The 19,355-nt window shown below is 41.7% G+C and overlaps 1 protein-coding gene across 1 annotated transcript in view; it reads right to left on the bottom strand.

Moving 5' to 3' along the window:
* The window catches only part of Bbs2 (Bardet-Biedl syndrome 2), a 28,514-nt gene extending 15,530 nt beyond the window's left edge, over positions 1-12,984 (bottom strand). The window contains exons 1-5 of the mRNA XM_074055972.1: positions 12,693-12,984; positions 6,760-6,987; positions 1,935-2,060; positions 1,659-1,721; positions 411-488 (exon numbers count right to left, since the gene is read on the bottom strand). Coding sequence (XP_073912073.1) covers positions 411-488; positions 1,659-1,721; positions 1,935-2,060; positions 6,760-6,987; positions 12,693-12,809 — 612 coding nt within the window. The 5' untranslated portion in view covers positions 12,810-12,984. The remainder of the gene's footprint in view (positions 1-410; positions 489-1,658; positions 1,722-1,934; positions 2,061-6,759; positions 6,988-12,692) is intronic.
* Between the last annotated feature and the right edge of the window lie 6,371 nt (positions 12,985-19,355).

The following is a 19,355-nucleotide window of genomic DNA, read 5'->3' as shown; positions in this document are numbered from 1 at the left end:
CCACAGGTTGCAGGGGTCTACTGTACTCATATAAGAGGACCTCTCCACATACACACATCTTCATACTACTCTTTTTGGCAACCATTTCTCTCCATCCACAACTATCATTTTACGTTATAATAAATATAGGCCAGGCATGGTGGTACACACCTATAATCCCAGCACTCAGGAGGCAAAGGCAGAAGGATCTAGAGTTCTAGGCCAGCCTGGGCTACACAGTCATATCCTGTTTGAAATAATAGTAATAATGATAATAATAAATATAAATATATAAAAAGTATAGTACAAAGTAAATATCCACAGTTTTCATCCTAAATCTGTGAGAAGATGCCTGCCACCGTCATTTATATGACATTTGTGCTGCTCCATTTTACCCAAGATTACTCTAATTCTGAGGTGGCACCTCCTACCTCTGTTTCTGTCATTTCTGCCACAATCTCATCTTCTTTAAAAACTCGAATGTCAAAATCCTCAGATCCAACAAGAAGCTGAAGGTGGGAAAATCATAAACATTTAGTTTAGTAAGTGAACAAAGCAAAATTTCCATAAATAAAACAAAAATTGGATAGTATTTTACTGCTATGTTGTCTCCAGTAACTTAAAAACAAAACCACATTATTGCTTATACTCTCTCTTCAACAAAATTAGAAATAAGGGCAAAATAGTTCCTGCCGGGTAGTGAGGGGTAAGGGGGGAAAGGGAGGGGGCGGGAGGAAGGGGGGAGAAATGACCCAAACATTGTATGCACATATACAATGTTTATGTTTAATATACAATAAAAATTTTTTTAAAAACCCACAAGTCATTAATATGCTACGAAGAGGAGAATTATATAATCCTCCAGTAATCCAACACTTGAGGAGGTCCTGACCAATTCAGTCAGTGAAAAACAAGGCTTCTACCCGTCTTTCCAACACGTGGGACGCACATCTTGCCTGAACATGTCACTGCACATCTGCAATCCAGTGTGGATCAGCAGCCCTTTGCTGCAGAGGGAAACACTGTTGCAAACACCAGAGTGCAGTGTCCATGGACAAGAGAGAGCTAAGTTAGTGCACTCCACATGCACTGATTGCTCAAGAAGTGAATTTCTAGACTCAGCTTTAGAATAATTTCAAAAGCTAAGAGACAATGGGTAAAACTTTTAGATTCCTAAAATAGTTGGCCAAAACTGAAAACTACTTACTAATAATGGTTTCAAAGCATCAAAACAACTTATAACATTGTGACCATGACTCAGGCCCCATCAACCATTCTGCCTTCTCTGCCCTTTCCCGTGTCTTTGAAACTTCATGGCCTTGATCTTTGTATCAGACAAACACAAATGATTTACTGTTCAAAGAGAAGAGATAGGAGCAGGACATTATGGCACATGCCTTTGATCACAGAACTCAGGAGGCAGAGGAAAGTAGATCACATGTCTGAAGCCATCCTGGGCTACTAGTGAGTTCTATGTCAGCCTGAACTACTTAGCAATACCCTGGCAGAGACTCTGGGAGGGAGGAGGAGACAAACAAAGGCCAGATGACTCATCATTTAGTTAACAGAGCTTCAAAATGGGTCATGAGAAGCTAATGCCTCTCTCAACACCAATGTCGCTGTCGTGGATAAACTGATTCATCTGGACATACCAAACTGGTGTCTGCTCCTCCACTTACCTCTTTCTTCCCATCACCATCAAAGTCACATAGGGCCAAAGAATGAACATTGTCTCCAGTAACCTGAAAATAAAACCAAAAGTCATTAATATGCTACATGAAGAGGAAGATTATACAAACCACCAAAGAGTTATCCAGATTACTCTCTAATGTATACAAACTGTAAATAATGTTCTATTTTTTATTATCAGTACAATCAGTGGTTTAAAATAATCTAAAGAAAATTAAAAGTAAAAATGCTTAAGAGTTCCAAAAAAAGTGTTTAGTTCTTCATACCGTCCAAAACAGATCATTGCCTTCATGATCAAAACCCTGCAGAGAACAATTTCCACCAACAATTGCAAGAGGAGCGGCAATGTCTCCCAATGTCCCCAGCACAATAGCATTTGCCCCATCGGCAACCTAAGAAGAGAAAAAAATAATCACACATACAATGAAATGCATGCACACTGGAGGTAATGTACATCTGTGCTTTATCTGAATGCTCAAATTCTTCTGTCATCACTGTCAGAAGCTACATGGTGTGTCACTGAGGCTTGTCGCTATGGCTTCTGCAAGGATGAGCATAGATCCAGTGTAAACTCAGACTCTCACATTTAACTGCTGCTTTGATAACCTAGCACTGTACAGGTCTGCCAAGTTCTAGAGAGCAAATTCTCCAGAGAATCACACAATTTTCTTTTAAGTACTGCTTTTTGTTTTGTTTTGTTTTTCTCCCAGTACTAGTTTTTTTTTGTTTGTTTGTTTTTCATTACTGGCTTGGCTTTTGTGAGGCAGGCATGCTACCACATGTGGCACCCCCCAGCTAAACACAAAATTTTAAATTAAATTTTAACAATTTTAGACAGAAATCTTTGATAGTATTACTCAGTTCTCTCGCTGCTGTTTTTTTGTTTTGGACAGTACTGGAGTTTGAACTCAGGGCCTCAAACTTGGTAGACAGGTGCTCTACCAATTGAGCCACTCCCCAACCTTTTTGGCTTTAGGTTATTTTTCAGATAGGGTCACTTTTTGTCTGGGGCCAGTCTTGGACTGTGATCCCCCTACCTATGGCCTCCCCATGCTACCACATTCAACTTCATTGGTTAAGATGGGGTCTCACTAACTTTTTGTCCAGGTTTGCCTTGAACTGTGATGCTCTTGACCTTTGCCTTCCCAAGTGCTAGGATTACAGGTATGAACTACCACACTCAGACTACTATTATTCTTTTTAATTTTAAAGTTACTTAAAATAAAAGAATAATGGTCCCACCATCTAGAATTAACAAATATCTCAGACTTCTTTAATATGTCAGAAAAATATAATGTAATGGATTTATGGAGGATTCAAGGACGTCTTTCTAAACACTGTTTACTTCACAGGAAAATAATCCTTATATAATCTTTAAGTAGGAAAACTAAAAGAAAAGATTGGCTATTAAAAAAAATAAATATGAGGGCTAGCAGAGTGGCTCAAGTGGTAAGAGCACCTGCCTTGTAAGCATGAGGCCCTGAGTTCAAACCCTAGTGCTGTCAAAAAGAAAAAAAAAAAAAAAAAAGAAATAGCTATAAAGGAAATAAAGATACCATAAGAAACTTAAACTGTCAAAAGGACAATCAACCAAGAAATAAAGTTAAAAGGTAAACAATAAGTAGCCAGGTGCACACCTGTAGTCCCAGCTAAGTGGGAGGCTGAGGCAGGATGACTGCCTAAAGCCCAGGACTTGGAAACCAGCTCAAATAACAAATAAGACAAAACAAACAAAAAAGTAAAAGGTAAATAATGTACTGGGAAAAATAATGACTATATGAGACTTATTATTTGTTAATAAAATGCAAATAAATAAGAAAAGAATAAACATCCCAACCACTGCCAAGAAAAGCAAAAAGTTTACTAGAGAAGAAATAGAAATAGCCAACAAACATAAAGTGTTCTTTCATAGAATATATCATTTTCACGTTTCAGATAAGCAATGATGACAAAGAATCTCCATTGTTGGTTAGGGTATAATAAAACAGGCACTCATATTTTGATGAGGTAAGAAAAAAAAACAGGAGTCTTTCTACACAGTAATTTGGCAGTATCTATTAAAAATCTCATTTAGTTAGGGGCATGCCTGCAATCCCAGCACTCAGGAGATTGAGGGAAGAGAATCATGAGTTTAAGATTAGCCTGGGCTATACAGTAAGCCCCTGTCTCACTAAATGAATAAATAACTCATATAAAAAAGGCTTTTGGCTTAGAAATTATATTTCTGCTTTTTATTTATTTTCTTTACTTTGTTGTCATTGTATCAAACATAACAGTGAAACAATAAAAATAACATAAGTGTTATCTGTGTATATTGTATTGATGAAACAAATTATTATATATTAACACAATGAAATACTATAGAACCAATAAGAATAATATATAGATACATAGCAATTTCATATGAAAATACTTTAAAATATATTAATAAATGAAAAGTTCATATGTATCTGGTTTTTTTTTCAGAAAGGGTCTCTCTTTGTAGCTCAGGTTAGCCTTGAATTCAGTACAAAGCCATTATCAAACTCATGATCTACCACAGCCTCCCAAGTTCTGGAATTACGAGTGTGTGCCAGCTAAAAAGGCCACAAGAAATAGCCAGGGAGTGTACTGCTCACTAACTCAAGAATGAATAAACAAACTGTGGTATATACATATGGAATATTACTGAGCCATAAAAAGGAGTGAAGTCCTAATACATGCTACAACATGGATCAACCTGGAAAATACTATGCTAAGACAAAGCCAAACACAGAAGACCACTATTACATGATTCCACATTTATGAAATGGCTGGAATAGGCAAATTTATAGGGATCAAAAACAGATTACTGGTTGTCTAAGGTTAGAAGGTTAAGGAACAATGGAGAGTGCCTATTAATGGATATGGGGTTTCTTTTGGAAGTAATAAAAGTGTTTAATTGTGGGGATGGTTACAAAACTCTCTGAATAACTCAAACCAATTAATAACACATATGAGGTGAATTGTAGATATGTGAATTAGAGCTTTCCTTTTTTTATGGTGCTGGGGACTGAACCTGGAGCCTTGTGCATGCTAGGCATGCACTCCAACACTGGGCTACGTCCCCAGCCCTGAATTATATCAGGCTACACGTTTATAGTATGGTCCCATTTTGTCAAATAAACTATTATTCATGGGCCATATGTTGTGGTACACACCTGTAATCCCAGCTATGCAAGAGGAAGAGAAAAAAGGATCAAGGTTAAAGGTGGAGGAAGGGGGTGGATGAATGTCAGCAAGACCCTATCTCAAAAACAGACCAGGCATGGTGGCCTGTGCCACTAATCCCAGCTACTTGGGAGGCAAAGGAGAAGGATCAGGGTTGAAGGGAAGCCTAGGCAAAAAAAATACAAGGCTTTATCTGAAAAATAATGAAACACAAAGGATTGGGGCTCAAGTGGTAGAGCACCTGTCTACCAAGCACAACGCCCTAAATTCATGCAGTAGTATCACATAAATAAACAAATGAACAAATAAATAAATAGGTTTTACTCATATATACTTAGTAAAAAATAATGGAGCCGGGATCCAGGCTTGGTAGTACACTCCTGGAATCTCAGCACTTAGTAAAGTGAAGCAGAAGTATCTCGAGTTTAAGGCCAGCCTAGGTGACACAGTAAGACCCTATCTCAAAAAACAAAACAAAATTCTGGATGAATAAATTCAAGACTAGAAGTTATTTCCAGATAAAGAAACTGTGGGTATTTTTTTTTCTTTTTGGCAGTGCTGGGGTTTGAACTCAGGGCTTCATGCTTATTAGGCACTTGAGCCATGCCTTTAGCTCTTTTAACTCCGGTTATTCTGTATTCATGGTCTCACTTTTTACCCAGGCCAGCCTGAGTTTCCATCCTCCTATTTTATGCTCTCACCATCATGGGATGACAAGGACACACCACCATGCCCAGCCCAGCTTTTTATCCATTAAGATGGGGGTCTCAAAAACTTTTTGTCTGGGCTGGCTTAGAACCACAATCCTCCCAATCTTAGCCTTCCAAGTAGCTAGGATTATAGGTGTGAGCCACCAGTGCCTGATCACTTCCTTATCTTTTCTGTAATAAATACGAATTACTTGGCTATTAAAGTTGCAGTAAGGGCTGGAGGAGTGGCTCAAGTGGAAAAGCATCTGTTCAGCAAGGGTGAGGCCCTGAGTTCAAACCCCAGTACTACCAAAAAAAAAAAAGAAATGGAATGAATAAAGTGGAGATTGATGAAAAGATCTGGGTAGACCAAAGGAATCCTCTGCTGGTCTCCCAACATAAGGGGCTGCAAACACATTCGCCGTGCACTGGTGGCTCATGCCTGTAATCCTAGCTATTCAGGAGGCAGAAATCAGGAGGCTGGTTCAAAGCCAGCCAGGCAAATAGTTCCTGAGAACCTATCTTGAAAAAACCCATTACAAAAAAGGGCAGGTGGAGTAGCTCAAGGGGTAGGCCCTGAGTTCAAGCCCCAGTACCACAAATAAATAAAATAAAGTTGCAATAACCTGTAGATGGCAGGCTACAGTAAGGGCTTCTCCTACAAACTACTGTACTAAACTTTAACACAAGACCACCAGGAGAACTGTTTGCTGGCTTCCAGCTCCTGGCTGAATTCTCAATTGGAGATCTTGACAGATAGTGGTATCACAGATAGACCTCACAGGGACAAGCAGGAGTGTTGCCAAGTGATTACCAATTACAACAAAATAAATAAGTTCCAGTACATAAAATCAATGTAAATGGCAAACACCATACTTTAACAGTTGCAAAAATATAAAACCAACATAAATATGTGAGCTAGGCACTGGTAGCTCATGCCAGTAATCCTAGCTACTTGGGAGATTGAGATCAGGAGGACTGAGGTTTAAGGCCAGCCAGAGCAAACAGTTCACAAGACCCCATCTCCAAAATAACCAGAACAAAATGGACTGGAGGTGTGGCTCAAGGGCTAGAGCACCTGCTTTGCAAGTATGAAGTGCTGAGCTCAAACCCGAGTCCCATGAAAAAAAAATGTGTAATCTCTTTCAAACATAAAATACAAATGGACATTATTGGCAATGGGAATTTTATGGCTTAAAAGGGGTATACTTGCCTCTCTGTAGAACAAGTCTGAGTTATTGTAGACATCATAAGCCAAAAGATTAGTCCGTGTCCCCACTAAAAGAGCATCACAGCCAAGGTCAGGGTTCAGTTTTCCTGCAGTCAAGCAACTGACTTCCTGGTTAATGTTGAGGAGAGAAACATCAGACTCCAGGGGGCTGTGAAAGACTCTGGATGCTCTGAAAGGTTGGTACTGTGTATGAGGATTGTGAATAAAAACCTGAAACAAAAAGTTAATTCTATTCCATTAAAATATCAAAAATGCTCAATTTACATACTTTTTAAAAACCTAGGTTAGTAACAGATATCAACATTAATAGTCACTTTAATCTACGAAGCTTAAGCTGGTGAAGTGGCTAAAGTGGTAGAGCACTACCTAGCAAGTATGAGGCCCCGAGTAAACCCCAGTACCACTCAAAAAAAAAAAAAAAAAGTGATTAATCTATGAAGCTTAAGAGACTTATACACAGCTGGGTACCTGGCCACCTTTCAATCCTTATAAATTATGGAAATCCAGTGTTTCTTAGCCCTGTAAAGAACAAGGTAATGAACAGATCTGGTTGCTTCTTACCAGGGTGCTCATATGCACCCCACCAGAAGGAAGGAAAACACTTTTACAAACCAGCCTCTTCCTACCCAGTGGGAAGCTGCTGCCAGCTTCAATGAGATTCATTGAGATTGGGATGGAGGTGGTCTTAAATATTAGAATGGTTTATGGTCTCCAAAGGGCCACAGTACAAAGAGAAATATACAAACCACCCATGGTAACACATCTGTAATCCCACATCTGGGAGGCTGAGGCAAGAGGATCAGTAGTTCAAGCCAGCATGGTCTACAAATTGAGAAAAAAAAAAATTAAGGCAGATATACAGTATATCTGCAGTATTAAAATTTCATTGGGGAATTTTTTTTCTTGAGGACCAATACAGAAAAAGAATGGGGAAAATACTTAAACTTGAAATCCCTTAGGTCCCTTCTAGTTGTAAAATGTGCTGATTTTAAATGAGTGTCTCATCCTTTCAGTATAAATCCAAACAGAAGGGCGAGGGATGGGGGGGACGTGATCATGGTTTAAGTGGTAGAATACCTGCACAGTAAGTGCAGTGCTCTGAGTTCAAACCCCAGTGCTGCAAAAATAAATTCTAACATTAATTTTAAATTACTTATACAAAGTAGCCTATTTATCAAAACATTTTAATTTTCAGAAGAACTGACTAGAAAACAGAAAATGTGCGCATCTGCTGAATGTCACATCCTGTTCTCATTTGTGTGATGTTTCACAACACACTTTTTTTTTTCATTTTTCTTTTATTATTCATATGTGCATACAAGGCTTGGTTCATTTCTCCCCCCTGCCCCACCCCCTCCCCTACCACCCACTCCGCCCCCTCCCTCTCCCCCCCCCAAGACCCAGCAGAAACTATTTTGCCCTTATTTCTAATTTTGTCGTAGAGAGAGTATAAGCAATAATATGAAGGAACAAGGGTTTTTGCTGGTTGAGATAAGGATAGCTATACAGGGCATTGACTTACATTGATTTCCTGTGCGTGGGTGTTACCTTCTAGGTTAATTCTTTTTGATCTAACCTTTTCTCTAGTACCTGTTCCCCTGTTCCTATTGGCCTCAGTTGCTTTAAGGTATCTGCTTTAGTTTCTCTGCGTTAAGGGCAACAAATGCTAGCTAGTTTTTTAGGTGTCTTACCTATCCTCATCCCTCCCTTGTGTGCTCTTGCTTTTATCATGTACTCAAAGTCCAATCCCCTTGTTGTGTTTGCCCTTGATCTAATGTCCGCATATGAGGGAGAACATACGATTTTTGGTTTTTTGAGCCAGGCTAACCTCACTCAGAATGATGTTCTCCAATTCCATCCATTTACCAGTGAATGATAACATTTCGTTCTTCTTCATGGCTGCATAAAATTCCATTGTGTATAGATAAAACATTTTCTTAATCCATTTGTCAGTGGTGGGACATCTTGGCTGTTTCCATAACTTGGCTATTGTGAATAGTGCCGCAATAAACATGGATGTGCAGTTGCCTCTGGAGTAACAGTCTTTTGGGTATATCCCCAAGAGTGGTATTGCTGGATCAAATGGTAGATCGATGTCCAGCTTTTTAAGTAGCCTCCAAATTTTTTTCCAGAGTAGTTGTACTACTTTACATTCCCACCAACAGTGTAAGAGGGTTCCTTTTTCCCCGCATCCTCGCCAACACCTGTTGTTGGTGGTGTTGCTGATGATGGCTACTCTAACAGGGGTGAGGTGGAATCTTAGCGTGGTTTTAATTTGCATTTCCTTTATTGCTAGAGATGGTGAGCATTTTTTCATGTGTTTTCTGGCCATTTGAATTTCTTCTTTTGAGAAAGTTCTGTTTAGTTCACTTGCCCATTTCTTTATTGGTTCATTAGTTTTGGGAGAAGTTAGTTTTTTAAGTTCCCTGTATATTCTGGTTATCAGTCCTTTGTCTGATGTATAGTTGGCAAATATTTTCTCCCACTCTGTGGGTGTTCTCTTCAGTTTAGAGACCATTTCTTTTGATGAACAGAAGCTTTTTAGTTTTATGAGGTCCCATTTATCTATGCTATCTCTTAGTTGCTGTGCTGCTGGGGTTTCATTGAGAAAGTTCTTACCTATACCTACTAACTCCAGAGTATTTCCTACTCTTTCTTGTATCAACTTAAGAGTTTGGGGTCTGATATTAAGATCCTTGATCCATTTTGAGTTAATCTTGGTATAGGGTGATATACATGGATCTAGTTTCAGTTTTTTGCAGACTGCTAACCAGTTTTCCCAGCAGTTTTTGTTGAAGAGGCTGCTATTTCTCCATCGTATATTTTTAGCTCCTTTGTCAAAGATAAGTTGCTTATAGTTGTGTGGCTTCATATCTGGGTCCTCTATTCTGTTCCACTGGTCTTCATGTCTGTTTTTGTGCCAGTACCATGCTGTTTTTATTGTTATTGCTTTGTAATATAGTTTGAAGTCAGGTATTGTGATACCTCCTGCATTGTTCTTTTGACTGAGTATTGCCTTGGCTATTCGTGGCCTCTTGTGTTTCCATATAAATTTAACAGTAGATTTTTCAATCTCTTTAATGAATGTCATTGGAATTTTGATGGGAATTGCATTAAACATGTAGATTACTTTTGGGAGTATCGACATTTTTACTATGCACAACACACTTTTATAAGTACTAATTGCAGCTGGTTGGTTGGCTCAGTTGGTTAGAGCATGGTGCTAATAAATATTAATTGCACTTGATCCTCACACTAACCCCTGATTTTTTTTCTTTTCTGGAGGCACTGGGGTTTGAACTCAGGGCCTCACGCTTGCTAGGCAGGTGCTCTTACCACTTACGCCACTCTACCAGCCCACCAATCCCTGGTTTATATACAAGGTCAGGAGTTAAGGCTTTTCCCAAGGTCTCAAGACAATAGGTGACTGGGTTCTGCCCCAGACCACATCACACTTTCTTTTACACACACACTTTTCTTTTTCTTTCTGAACAAAAGAATTCTTACACTCTTCTGGTATGAAGTATGCTGAAAAAGAACAGGAGGGAAAATAACTTACAGGCCCCATAGTCACTGTTACTAGAAAGAGTGTAATTTTTGCTGAGCAACAAGAATCCCAGGAGTCAGACTTCTCAGGTCCCCTCCTGCTGTTCTCTTCATACAGAAATAAGAGTCCCCATGGACACCTACCTGTCCCTTCAGGCAAGGAAAAAGCCAAGCTCAGTCACATGACAAACAGACCACTCCCCACGCCTCAGACTCTTCCCAAAGGACTGGCAGTAGTTTACATAGCATTTGTTCTAGCTGAGGGGGTACTGGTGACAGTATAAATTCAAATGACTCCCTCAGTTCTATGATGAGGGAAAAATACTGTAATATAATAAAATTTTAAAATGTATAAATAATATAATATAAAAAATATATATTTATATATAAATATTTATATATTTTTATATTTTTGAATTAAATTATATATATTTATATTTTTTAATTTATATTATATATTATAAATTATATAATATATTATATTATATTATATTATTATTATATATTATATATTATATTATATATTAATATTATATATTATATTAATATATTATTAATATTAATAATATATATATATACACAGTGTGTGTGTGTGTGTGTGTGTGTGTGTTTAATCTGATCTGTTAACTGTCAAGCAACCCCTGTCAAACAAAAGCTCCAAAGGGGCAAAACTTGTCACATTCACCATGGCACTGCAGAGCTTAAGAACATTGCCCAGCATCTAACAAGCCCTTAAATTAGAGGCTAAAGTAGTATCAATGGGATATTTCCAGCCCACTATATATAGTCTGTGCACACACAGCAGAACCAATAGGAATTTCTTTGGGCTACTTGTCAGTGCCTACTAACAGTAACAACTAATATCACATACCATACCCTGTGCTCACTGCTTTACTCCATCATAGGACTTAATTAAAAAGAATCATTACTTTTTAGGTGTATTTCCTGAGGCATAACCTATGAAGAAACATATGACATATATGGAAGTGTCTAGAAAACTGTAAATCATTACACAAATGCTATCTATGCAATCCACTCTGGGACAGAGACATTGCCTCTAACTCATTTCTACTACTTTGTAGGTGAGTGGCCTCAGGCACTGCTTTGAACTTCTCTGAATTGCTATTTCTAGTCAGTAAGGTAGGAGTCACCAAAAAAACACTTCTTCTCACATGCCAAGTGCATAACATGCATTAACATTTAATCCTCAGGACCCTATGTTGGGTGCTATTATTAAGTTCTTCACAAAAGGTTAAGAAATTAGTAGGTAAAGGAGCCAGAATCCACATTTGTGCTATGCTACTACCCCTGGTCTTGTAGCAAAGATGCTGAGAGAAATAGTATAAAAAGGCTTTGTACCTGTTAGAAGTTATAACCCCCCACACCCCCAGTACTGGGGATTGAACCCAGGGCTTTGAGCATACTAGGCAAGTGCTGTACGACTTGAGCCATGCTTCCAGCAGAAGTTATACCCTTGACGTCACTGTATTCTATGTACTTGGAGCATACCTTCATCAGCACACAGGGCCTTGATTTACCTTGTCTGTGGTCCTTCTAGACTTATTTATAAGCTTTGTGAAAGTAGAGACTCCCAACTTTCTCTCTGAATCCCCAACATTTGTATAAAGGAGGTGTGAATGTTGGCCGGGCACTGGTGGCTCACGCCTGTAATCCTAGTTACTTAGGAAGCAGAGATCAGAAGGATCGAGGTTCGAAGCCAGCCCAGGTAAATATTCTCAAGAACCTATTTCCAAAATACCCATCAAGGTATTTGGCTCAAGGCGAAGGCCTTGAGTTTAAGCCCCAGTACCGCAAAAAAGAAAACTGTGAATGCTGAATGATCCTTTTTTTTTTTTCATTTCTGTGACTCTCACACTCTGCACAGTACCTGGCACGTAGTACCTAATAAGTACTTCATGAGTGTATGTGGTCAAGAACCAAAAAGTGCAATCTGAATTTAATTTAGGGGTGTTTACAGTCTTCCCCCTCCTCTCCACAAAGGGGCAGCGTGAGAGAGTGGAAGAATCCCAACCGACAAACAGAAGCCCTGGGCTGGAATGTGGTCTCAGCTATTACTGCTAATCCTGCCCAAGTCCCTAGCCTTCTGGAGACTTCTCTGCCCTAAGCTCCTTATCCATCCAAGGACTTCAACACTGCCCGAGTACAAGCGTCCGACGGTAGGAAACGGAACTGCTCTGAACAGCTGGTCCGTGAGACCCCAAATTCGTGGCAGGATAGGCAAGGCGATCGGTTCCCAGGCGACCGGAGCTGGGGGCGGGACTGGAGTGAGGGGCGGGACCACAGGGGCGCGGCCCGCGGAGGTCGTGAGTCCCCGGGGTCCGGCTCTCTCTGCGGGGGGAAGCGGTTACCTTGCCCGCTTGGGTGGCGGCTGCCAGGCACGGGTGAATCCCGTCGTAGCGCCCTACGGCCACCATGCGGGGGCTGATTTTGTGGCGCAGTTTCAGGGTGAACACGGGCAGCATCATGATGGCGGCGGCTCAGAGAGAAAGGCTGGCGCGGGAAGCCGGCGCAACGAAACCGGGATGCTCTGCTACAAGGCCTGCCACGCTGCTACTGGCGCGAAACAGCGCGCGACCAAGCGCGTCCCCCACCGCCCCCTAGCCGGGCACCACCACGTCCTTCTGCGGCTGCGCGGACCCATCGACCTTTTGCGGCTGCGCAGGCCCCGCCCAGCCCCTGCTGCTTCTGCAGCTGCGCGGGCCCGCCCAGTTTTGCGGCTGCGCAGTGGCACCATGGCTCGTGCGTGAGGCTGAACGTGGTTCTTTTCTGAGATGGAGTAGACTGTGACTGATGCACGCGGGTTCTACTTCACCAAGGTGTTCACGGTGGCCGTGTCTGAGCTAGTGCTTATCTAAGCTTCCCCTTTTAGCACGCCAACCAGGCTGCACCCCTGCAGACTCCACACACTGCTACCCCACTGTGAAGGGTCATTTATTCAAGAACTATTTGAGTGCCTGTTTCCGTCCCCTGCGTTAGCCTTTATGCCGAGACAAACTACAGCAGTAACCTGCATGAAGTATACCAATCCGTTCTAAAGAAAACGAGAAAAGAAAAAGCACTAAACACAAGTTGAAATAGTCTGGACGGTGAACATAACCTTAATTGGAAAAACAGTCCTTGGCAGATGATTAACGAGCTTAAAGTTCTAATGATGTGTCGTGAGAAGACAGAAGGTCTGAAGGCGTCTGAATTAAGATAGAGACAAGGAAGAATTCCCTAGGATGCTCAGAGGAAGCATAGCCCTAGTAATATCTTGATTTCAGACCTCGTGAAAGAATCGTTTTCTGTTGTTTTAAGCCAGGAATGAATAGCTGGGTTGAGGGGACTTGTAAGACTACCTAAATACTTTTAAAAGCAAACATGCAAAATTGAAAAGTCATGACCACCAAATATTCTTTGAAGGTATGGTCTGTGTCAGGCACTCTTCCAGCCAGTAAATAACAGAAAATAAAAGATAAAATCTCTGCCCTTCCGGAACGGATATGGTTAGGGGAGAGAAAAACGCTAAACTAGCAATACATAGTCATTTGGTGGTAAGCACTAAAAAGATACTAGGAAGAAGAGATGGAGGGCTGGAAGGAATGCAATTTTAAATAAGTTAAGGAAGAGACCTTACTGAAAAAGTGACAATCACACAAGGACATGAAAGAAATAAGGGAGCCAGCCTTGAGGGAGAAGGTTCCAGCAGAAGAAATTCAGGTGCAGAGGCCCTGAGGGCTCACTCTTGCTACCTTCTGACAATAGAAATTTAGGGATGAGTGAAGAGAGAAGCAGCAACCACCACAGGACCTGGGGAGGGGCAGCCAGTGAGGAAATAGAACCAGGAGAGTACAGTCCTGGAAGCCACAGGAAGACAGATGTGCCAGAAGGATGAAAATAGCCAGCAGGTGCAGCAGGTAAGTCTTGAAAGATGAATTCTAAAGTATTGATTTTGTGTTTTATAATTATAGTTTTAGAAACGACCCTCTTTTTTCAAGCCTGTTGATGTGTCTGTGACTAGTTGACTTTTTTTTGGAGACGTCAAAGGATAAAATTTGAAGGTCCTGATGGAATGCAAGACAGTGTGACTGGAGCTCAGTGTGTGAGACTGAGAGAGGTCCTTAGGAGCCAGGCCACCTAACACTTGAGAGCCACACCAAGGAGAGTAGATTTTTCTCTTTAGTAGGCTAACAAGTTTGCAACTTTCCATGTAAGGCTGATCGTGGCCTCCGTCCACCTGGCCAAGCCTCACTTACTCTGTGTACTGCTTTTGTGGCCATGACTTTGTGGTTGCTCCTCCTAACAGGACATTATAATTATCAGCATCTGCATTAGTAACCTTTTGCAAGTGGCAGTGGTCTCATGCATCATCAGTAACATTTATTAAGCATTTTCTAGGAGCCTTTCTAAGTACTTTATATGGATCATTTGTAATGCTGGCCTTGAATTTGAGATCCTCCTGCCTCAGCCTCCTGAGTGCTGGGATTACAGATGTGCACCACCACACTAGCTCATTGTTATTCCGTTTTACAGATGATGAAACTTTACCATCATCACCTCCTTTCTTTATAAGTCTTCGTTCATTGGCTCCAGAGACCAAGTTGTTCTTTAATGGATTGCATGAAGATCTCCAAAATCTATCCACCATTAATCTCTACAGCTTTATCTTTTCCTTCTTCAAACCTGATCCCTTCTCATATGCTATTTCTAGCCTCACACCGAGCCCTCTGCCTAGGATGTCCTTTCCTCCGCTTCATAACTCCCTTGTATCTTCAAAGACTGGTTCAGGTAAGACATCATCACTCCAGGGAGTCATGTCTGCCAGCCTGTGTCACTGCCGTTCCCACACTTAGAGGTAGCCTGACTTCCTCTGTGTCTTCACTCGACCTCCAGCAGTCATCATTTGCCACATTGAGGTGATTTGAGTTTGGGGGACACAAATCTGATCAGGATCCACAAGACCCCTGGAAGGATAGGGAGATCCCCATCCTCTCTGCCAAGAATGGGATGGATCTGGGCAGGGGATTTAGAAGCTTTCCTCAGGGGAGAAAGGTCCAGAGCCAGCCTTTTCTTGCCAGCAGTCCTAGAGTCCTCTCTGCTTCCTGTGACCCACCAGAAATCAGTGGCTCTTCAGTGGAGACTTTTCCTCCTTGCATCATTCAGAGCTGGAGCTCCTGAGGACTGAGGACTTGCAGGGGTGAGGAGGTAGGAGCTGGTGACTGTAAGGAGGCAGCACTATTTAGTGGGTTAGCCTGTGAGCCTTGAAAGCTTGCAGACCTGCTTCACATTCCTCCTCCAGCTGTAACTAGCTGAGACTTGGGCCCATTATTTAATCTGAACACTCACCATGACTGGGCACCTTCTCTTTGCTATCCACTTGCTACACAGACACTCTGAGACAGAGACACTCATCACCCCTCTGAAACTCAGTTTTGGAGGTTCTATCACATAAAGCCAGTTATTCAGCTGATAAGTGGCAAAGCAAGGATCACAGGGCCCCAGAGTCAGAGCACCTATCAGCTGTACATAGGGCCTCCTTGCAGTGAACTTCTGAGACACTAGTGTCCTCAGCCAGAAAAGCAAATATAAGTAGTACCTACTCTGAGACACAGATAAACGACACATGCTTAAGGCAATGCCTGATGCTTAAGAAGAGCTCCCAGAAATGGTTGTTTTTACCTTTAGGTGAAAGGGCCATCTTTGACTGGTTAGGGTCATTGTGGTTAACAAATTTGATGTCTTTCTTTCTTTCTTTTTTTCTTTTATAAGTAGGTTTCCCTTCACCCTGGGACTGGAAAACTAACCTAGCTAGTCAAGTTCCAGTAGGCTAGGTCAGGACCAAAATTTTAGATTTTGAGGTGAATGGCAGGGGGCCCTAAGGCCATGCCTACTGCCTGCCACTCCCTTCTTGTCTTCACCTTGAGCTTGACAAGCAGCCCCACTAGAGGGTGTGTGAATGTAAAAAAATAGAGGTCTGGGCACCTCAGGACTCAAGGCTGGGTGGGAGGCCTGCATGACCATGACCAGAGGCCCCCAGTAGTGGCAAAGCCCCTTCTAAGGAGGGGATTGGGGCTGGAGAAGGAGCATTAAGTCACAGGCTGGGTTCTGTGAGAAGCCAGCTGGAGAAGGATTTGTGCTTCTTTCTTTTTGCCCTGTAGTGTTTGCTGTTTTTACAGCAAGCTTGTCTTACTTTTGTAATAACAAATAAAAACTTTAAAAAAACATAGTGTTGCTGGCAGAGTGACTCAAGTGATAGAGTACCTGCTTATTAAGCATGAAGCCCCGATTTCAAACCCCAGTACCACCAGTGGTACTGTCTGTGGATGATTTGGAGGATCTAGATCCACAGCCTCTTTCTACCCCCAGTGCCCCAGAGCCTTCCTATAACAGACCACAGTCTTGGGTTTCCCTAATCTTTATTTATTTATTTTTTTTGAAACAGGTTCTCTGTATGTATCCCAGGCTGCCCTTGAACTCTGCATGCTCCTGTCCTGGCCTACCAAGTGCTGGGATTACAAGTGTGTACTACCATGCCCCGTTGGTTTCCCCAAATTCTTTAAGGAGAGGGACTACCAGGACCCCTCCCTAATAGCTCCTCCCCAATCCACAGAAGGACAGGGGCCAGGAGGTCACTGCAATGGAGTAGGTCACCCAGGGCCAACCTCTATAAGGATATTTTGTCCCAGCTTCCCTTCAGAGCAGCCCTCCAGGCCATCCTAGCCTTCAGTTTACCATTTCTCGTCTCCCTTTCTAGAACACCTGTAGCTCTGTGATGTGTCTGCTGCGGGCCACAGGGTGAGAGTGACTATCATTTCACACGTCAGAAATGAGGGCATGAGCATCACATACATGTTCAGAGCACCAGCTTGTCACATAAAAACCTGATAAATTCTTTGTTTGTACTATTATCTCAGTCTTCAACACTATGAGCTAGGCAATATTATCTCTATTTTACAGATGCAGAAACTAATTTCAACCCCAAATTCTTCTTACTCCCCTATCATATACACACATCCCATGGAACTGGTAGGAAATAACACTGAAGTCAGTATTAAGTGCTCCCACCTGCCACCTGAGCGACCCGTTAAGACCTAGTGGTGCCAGAGAAGAGGGTGTCAGACCTTCAGTCTCTCGTGGTTGTTGCTGATAACCTTATCCAACAGATTCTCCCACACTCCTATGGACTCAAAACGCCTCCCTTTTATTGTTGGGCTGGACTACATGACTTGATTCCAAAGAGTAGAATATGGAGAGGGGAAAGTATTTTGTAGGAGAGAAGCTTCACAGGCACCATTTGAACTCAGTGAACCAGAGTAACATCCCTCATGATAAATTATGTGGACATGATCCGATACGATGAGAAGGGCTAGTCGTCTCTATGGTGCTCTTCCCCAAACCCATAAACCCTATCTAATCATAAGAAAACATCAGATAAACCCAGAATAAGTGCCTCTGGGAACTCTCACCTGAGGCTGAGAATCAGGAAGATCATCTGTAGAAGGAATCAAGGAGAATGTTTACTAGGTTTTGGTTTTTTGCAGTGCTGGGGATCAAACCTAAGGCCTCCAGCATGCTAGGCAAGCTCTCTACCGCTGAACTACACCCCCAGACAGAGGTAACTTTTGGGGTGATAAAATGTTACATATTTTGATTGTGGTGGTAGTTACATAGATGTACACATTTCTCAAATGTCACCAAACTGTACATTTAAGTGCATTTTATTATCTATAAATTATGCTTCAAGACAGTTGATTTGTAAATTTTTTTAATCAAAAAATAAGATCATGTCACTACCCTACATAAAATCTTCCAGTGGTTTCCCATTACACATGGAATAAAATCCAAACTCCTACAAAGCCTACAAAGCTCTGGTGTCTGTGAATCATGCTAGCACATCAAGTCCAGTCTCGCCTCTGTGCCTTTACACAGAAATGCTCTGCCCCCAGTCTTTCCAAGTGTGGCTGTTGTGTGTCACCACATAACAGAATAGTTAAGCAGTGGGACTCCCTTCACAAAAAGTATTCCAGCCTAACATCCTCCATTACCATCCATAGTTCCTGACACAGTGGATGCACTTTATTTGGTAAAGGAATAGTTTTGAAGGTCTGTTAAAAAAAAATCAGTACTCGTGTCTTGAATAAGATGGCTTTGTTGCAGAACCGGCTACACCACCTTGTAGTTCTTTTCACCTAGAATCCTCTGCTCTCAGGTCTTTTTCAAGTCTGCCTCCTACAAGTCAGTCAGATCTCAGCTCAGGCCTGCCTTCCACAGAGAGGCCTGCCCTGCATCCCTAGGCTCCCGCTCACGCTGCGTGCGTATCAGACCCAGCCTGTAGGATTGGCCTATGTAGCTTCTCTTCATTGAAACATAACATTGACTGCCTTATACCACTAAGCATTGAAGCATGGTGCCTGTTGTTTGGGGGGGGGGGGGGCGGGGTTTTGGGGGTGGAGTGCTTGGTTGTATTTTTTGTTTGTTTTCACCATTTACCTCATTCATGGGGAAGTTGCATAACACCCGCAAGATTATGCTTAGGATTCTTGGCAACGTGAGTGAGCCAAAGCAAAGACGGGAAGCCATGGGAGAGTGTACCATTTTTGTTTGTTTGTTTGTTTGCGGTACTGGGGTGTGAACTCAGGACCTACACCTTGAACCACTCTCCTAGCCCTTTTTTTCAAAGGGTTTTTTTGAGATAGAGTCTCATGAAACTATATGCCTGGGCTGACTTTGAACTTCGATCCTCTTGATCTTTGCCTCCTGAGCAGCTGGAATTACAGGCATGAACCACCACACATGGCCTCAGGGATTATTTTTTGTTATAAACAACAATAAGGTAATGCTGTGTACCACATCTTCAGTTATTCAACAACTCACTCAGTAATTTACATTTAAATTACTACACTTACACTTAGAAAAACAAAGAAAAAAGTGGCCTACCAGGATTTAAATATCATAATAGCTCTGCCAAACAGTTCACTCAAAGAATAACACATTTCAATTCATTTTCTGTTGATGTCATTGTTCTTCCTAAC

This window comes from Castor canadensis, chromosome 15 (genome assembly GCF_047511655.1).
Source record: "Castor canadensis chromosome 15, mCasCan1.hap1v2, whole genome shotgun sequence".
Taxonomy (NCBI): Eukaryota; Metazoa; Chordata; class Mammalia; order Rodentia; family Castoridae; genus Castor; species Castor canadensis.
The sequence above is the reverse complement of the archived record's forward strand: the minus strand, read 5'-3'. Positions and strand labels throughout refer to the sequence as shown.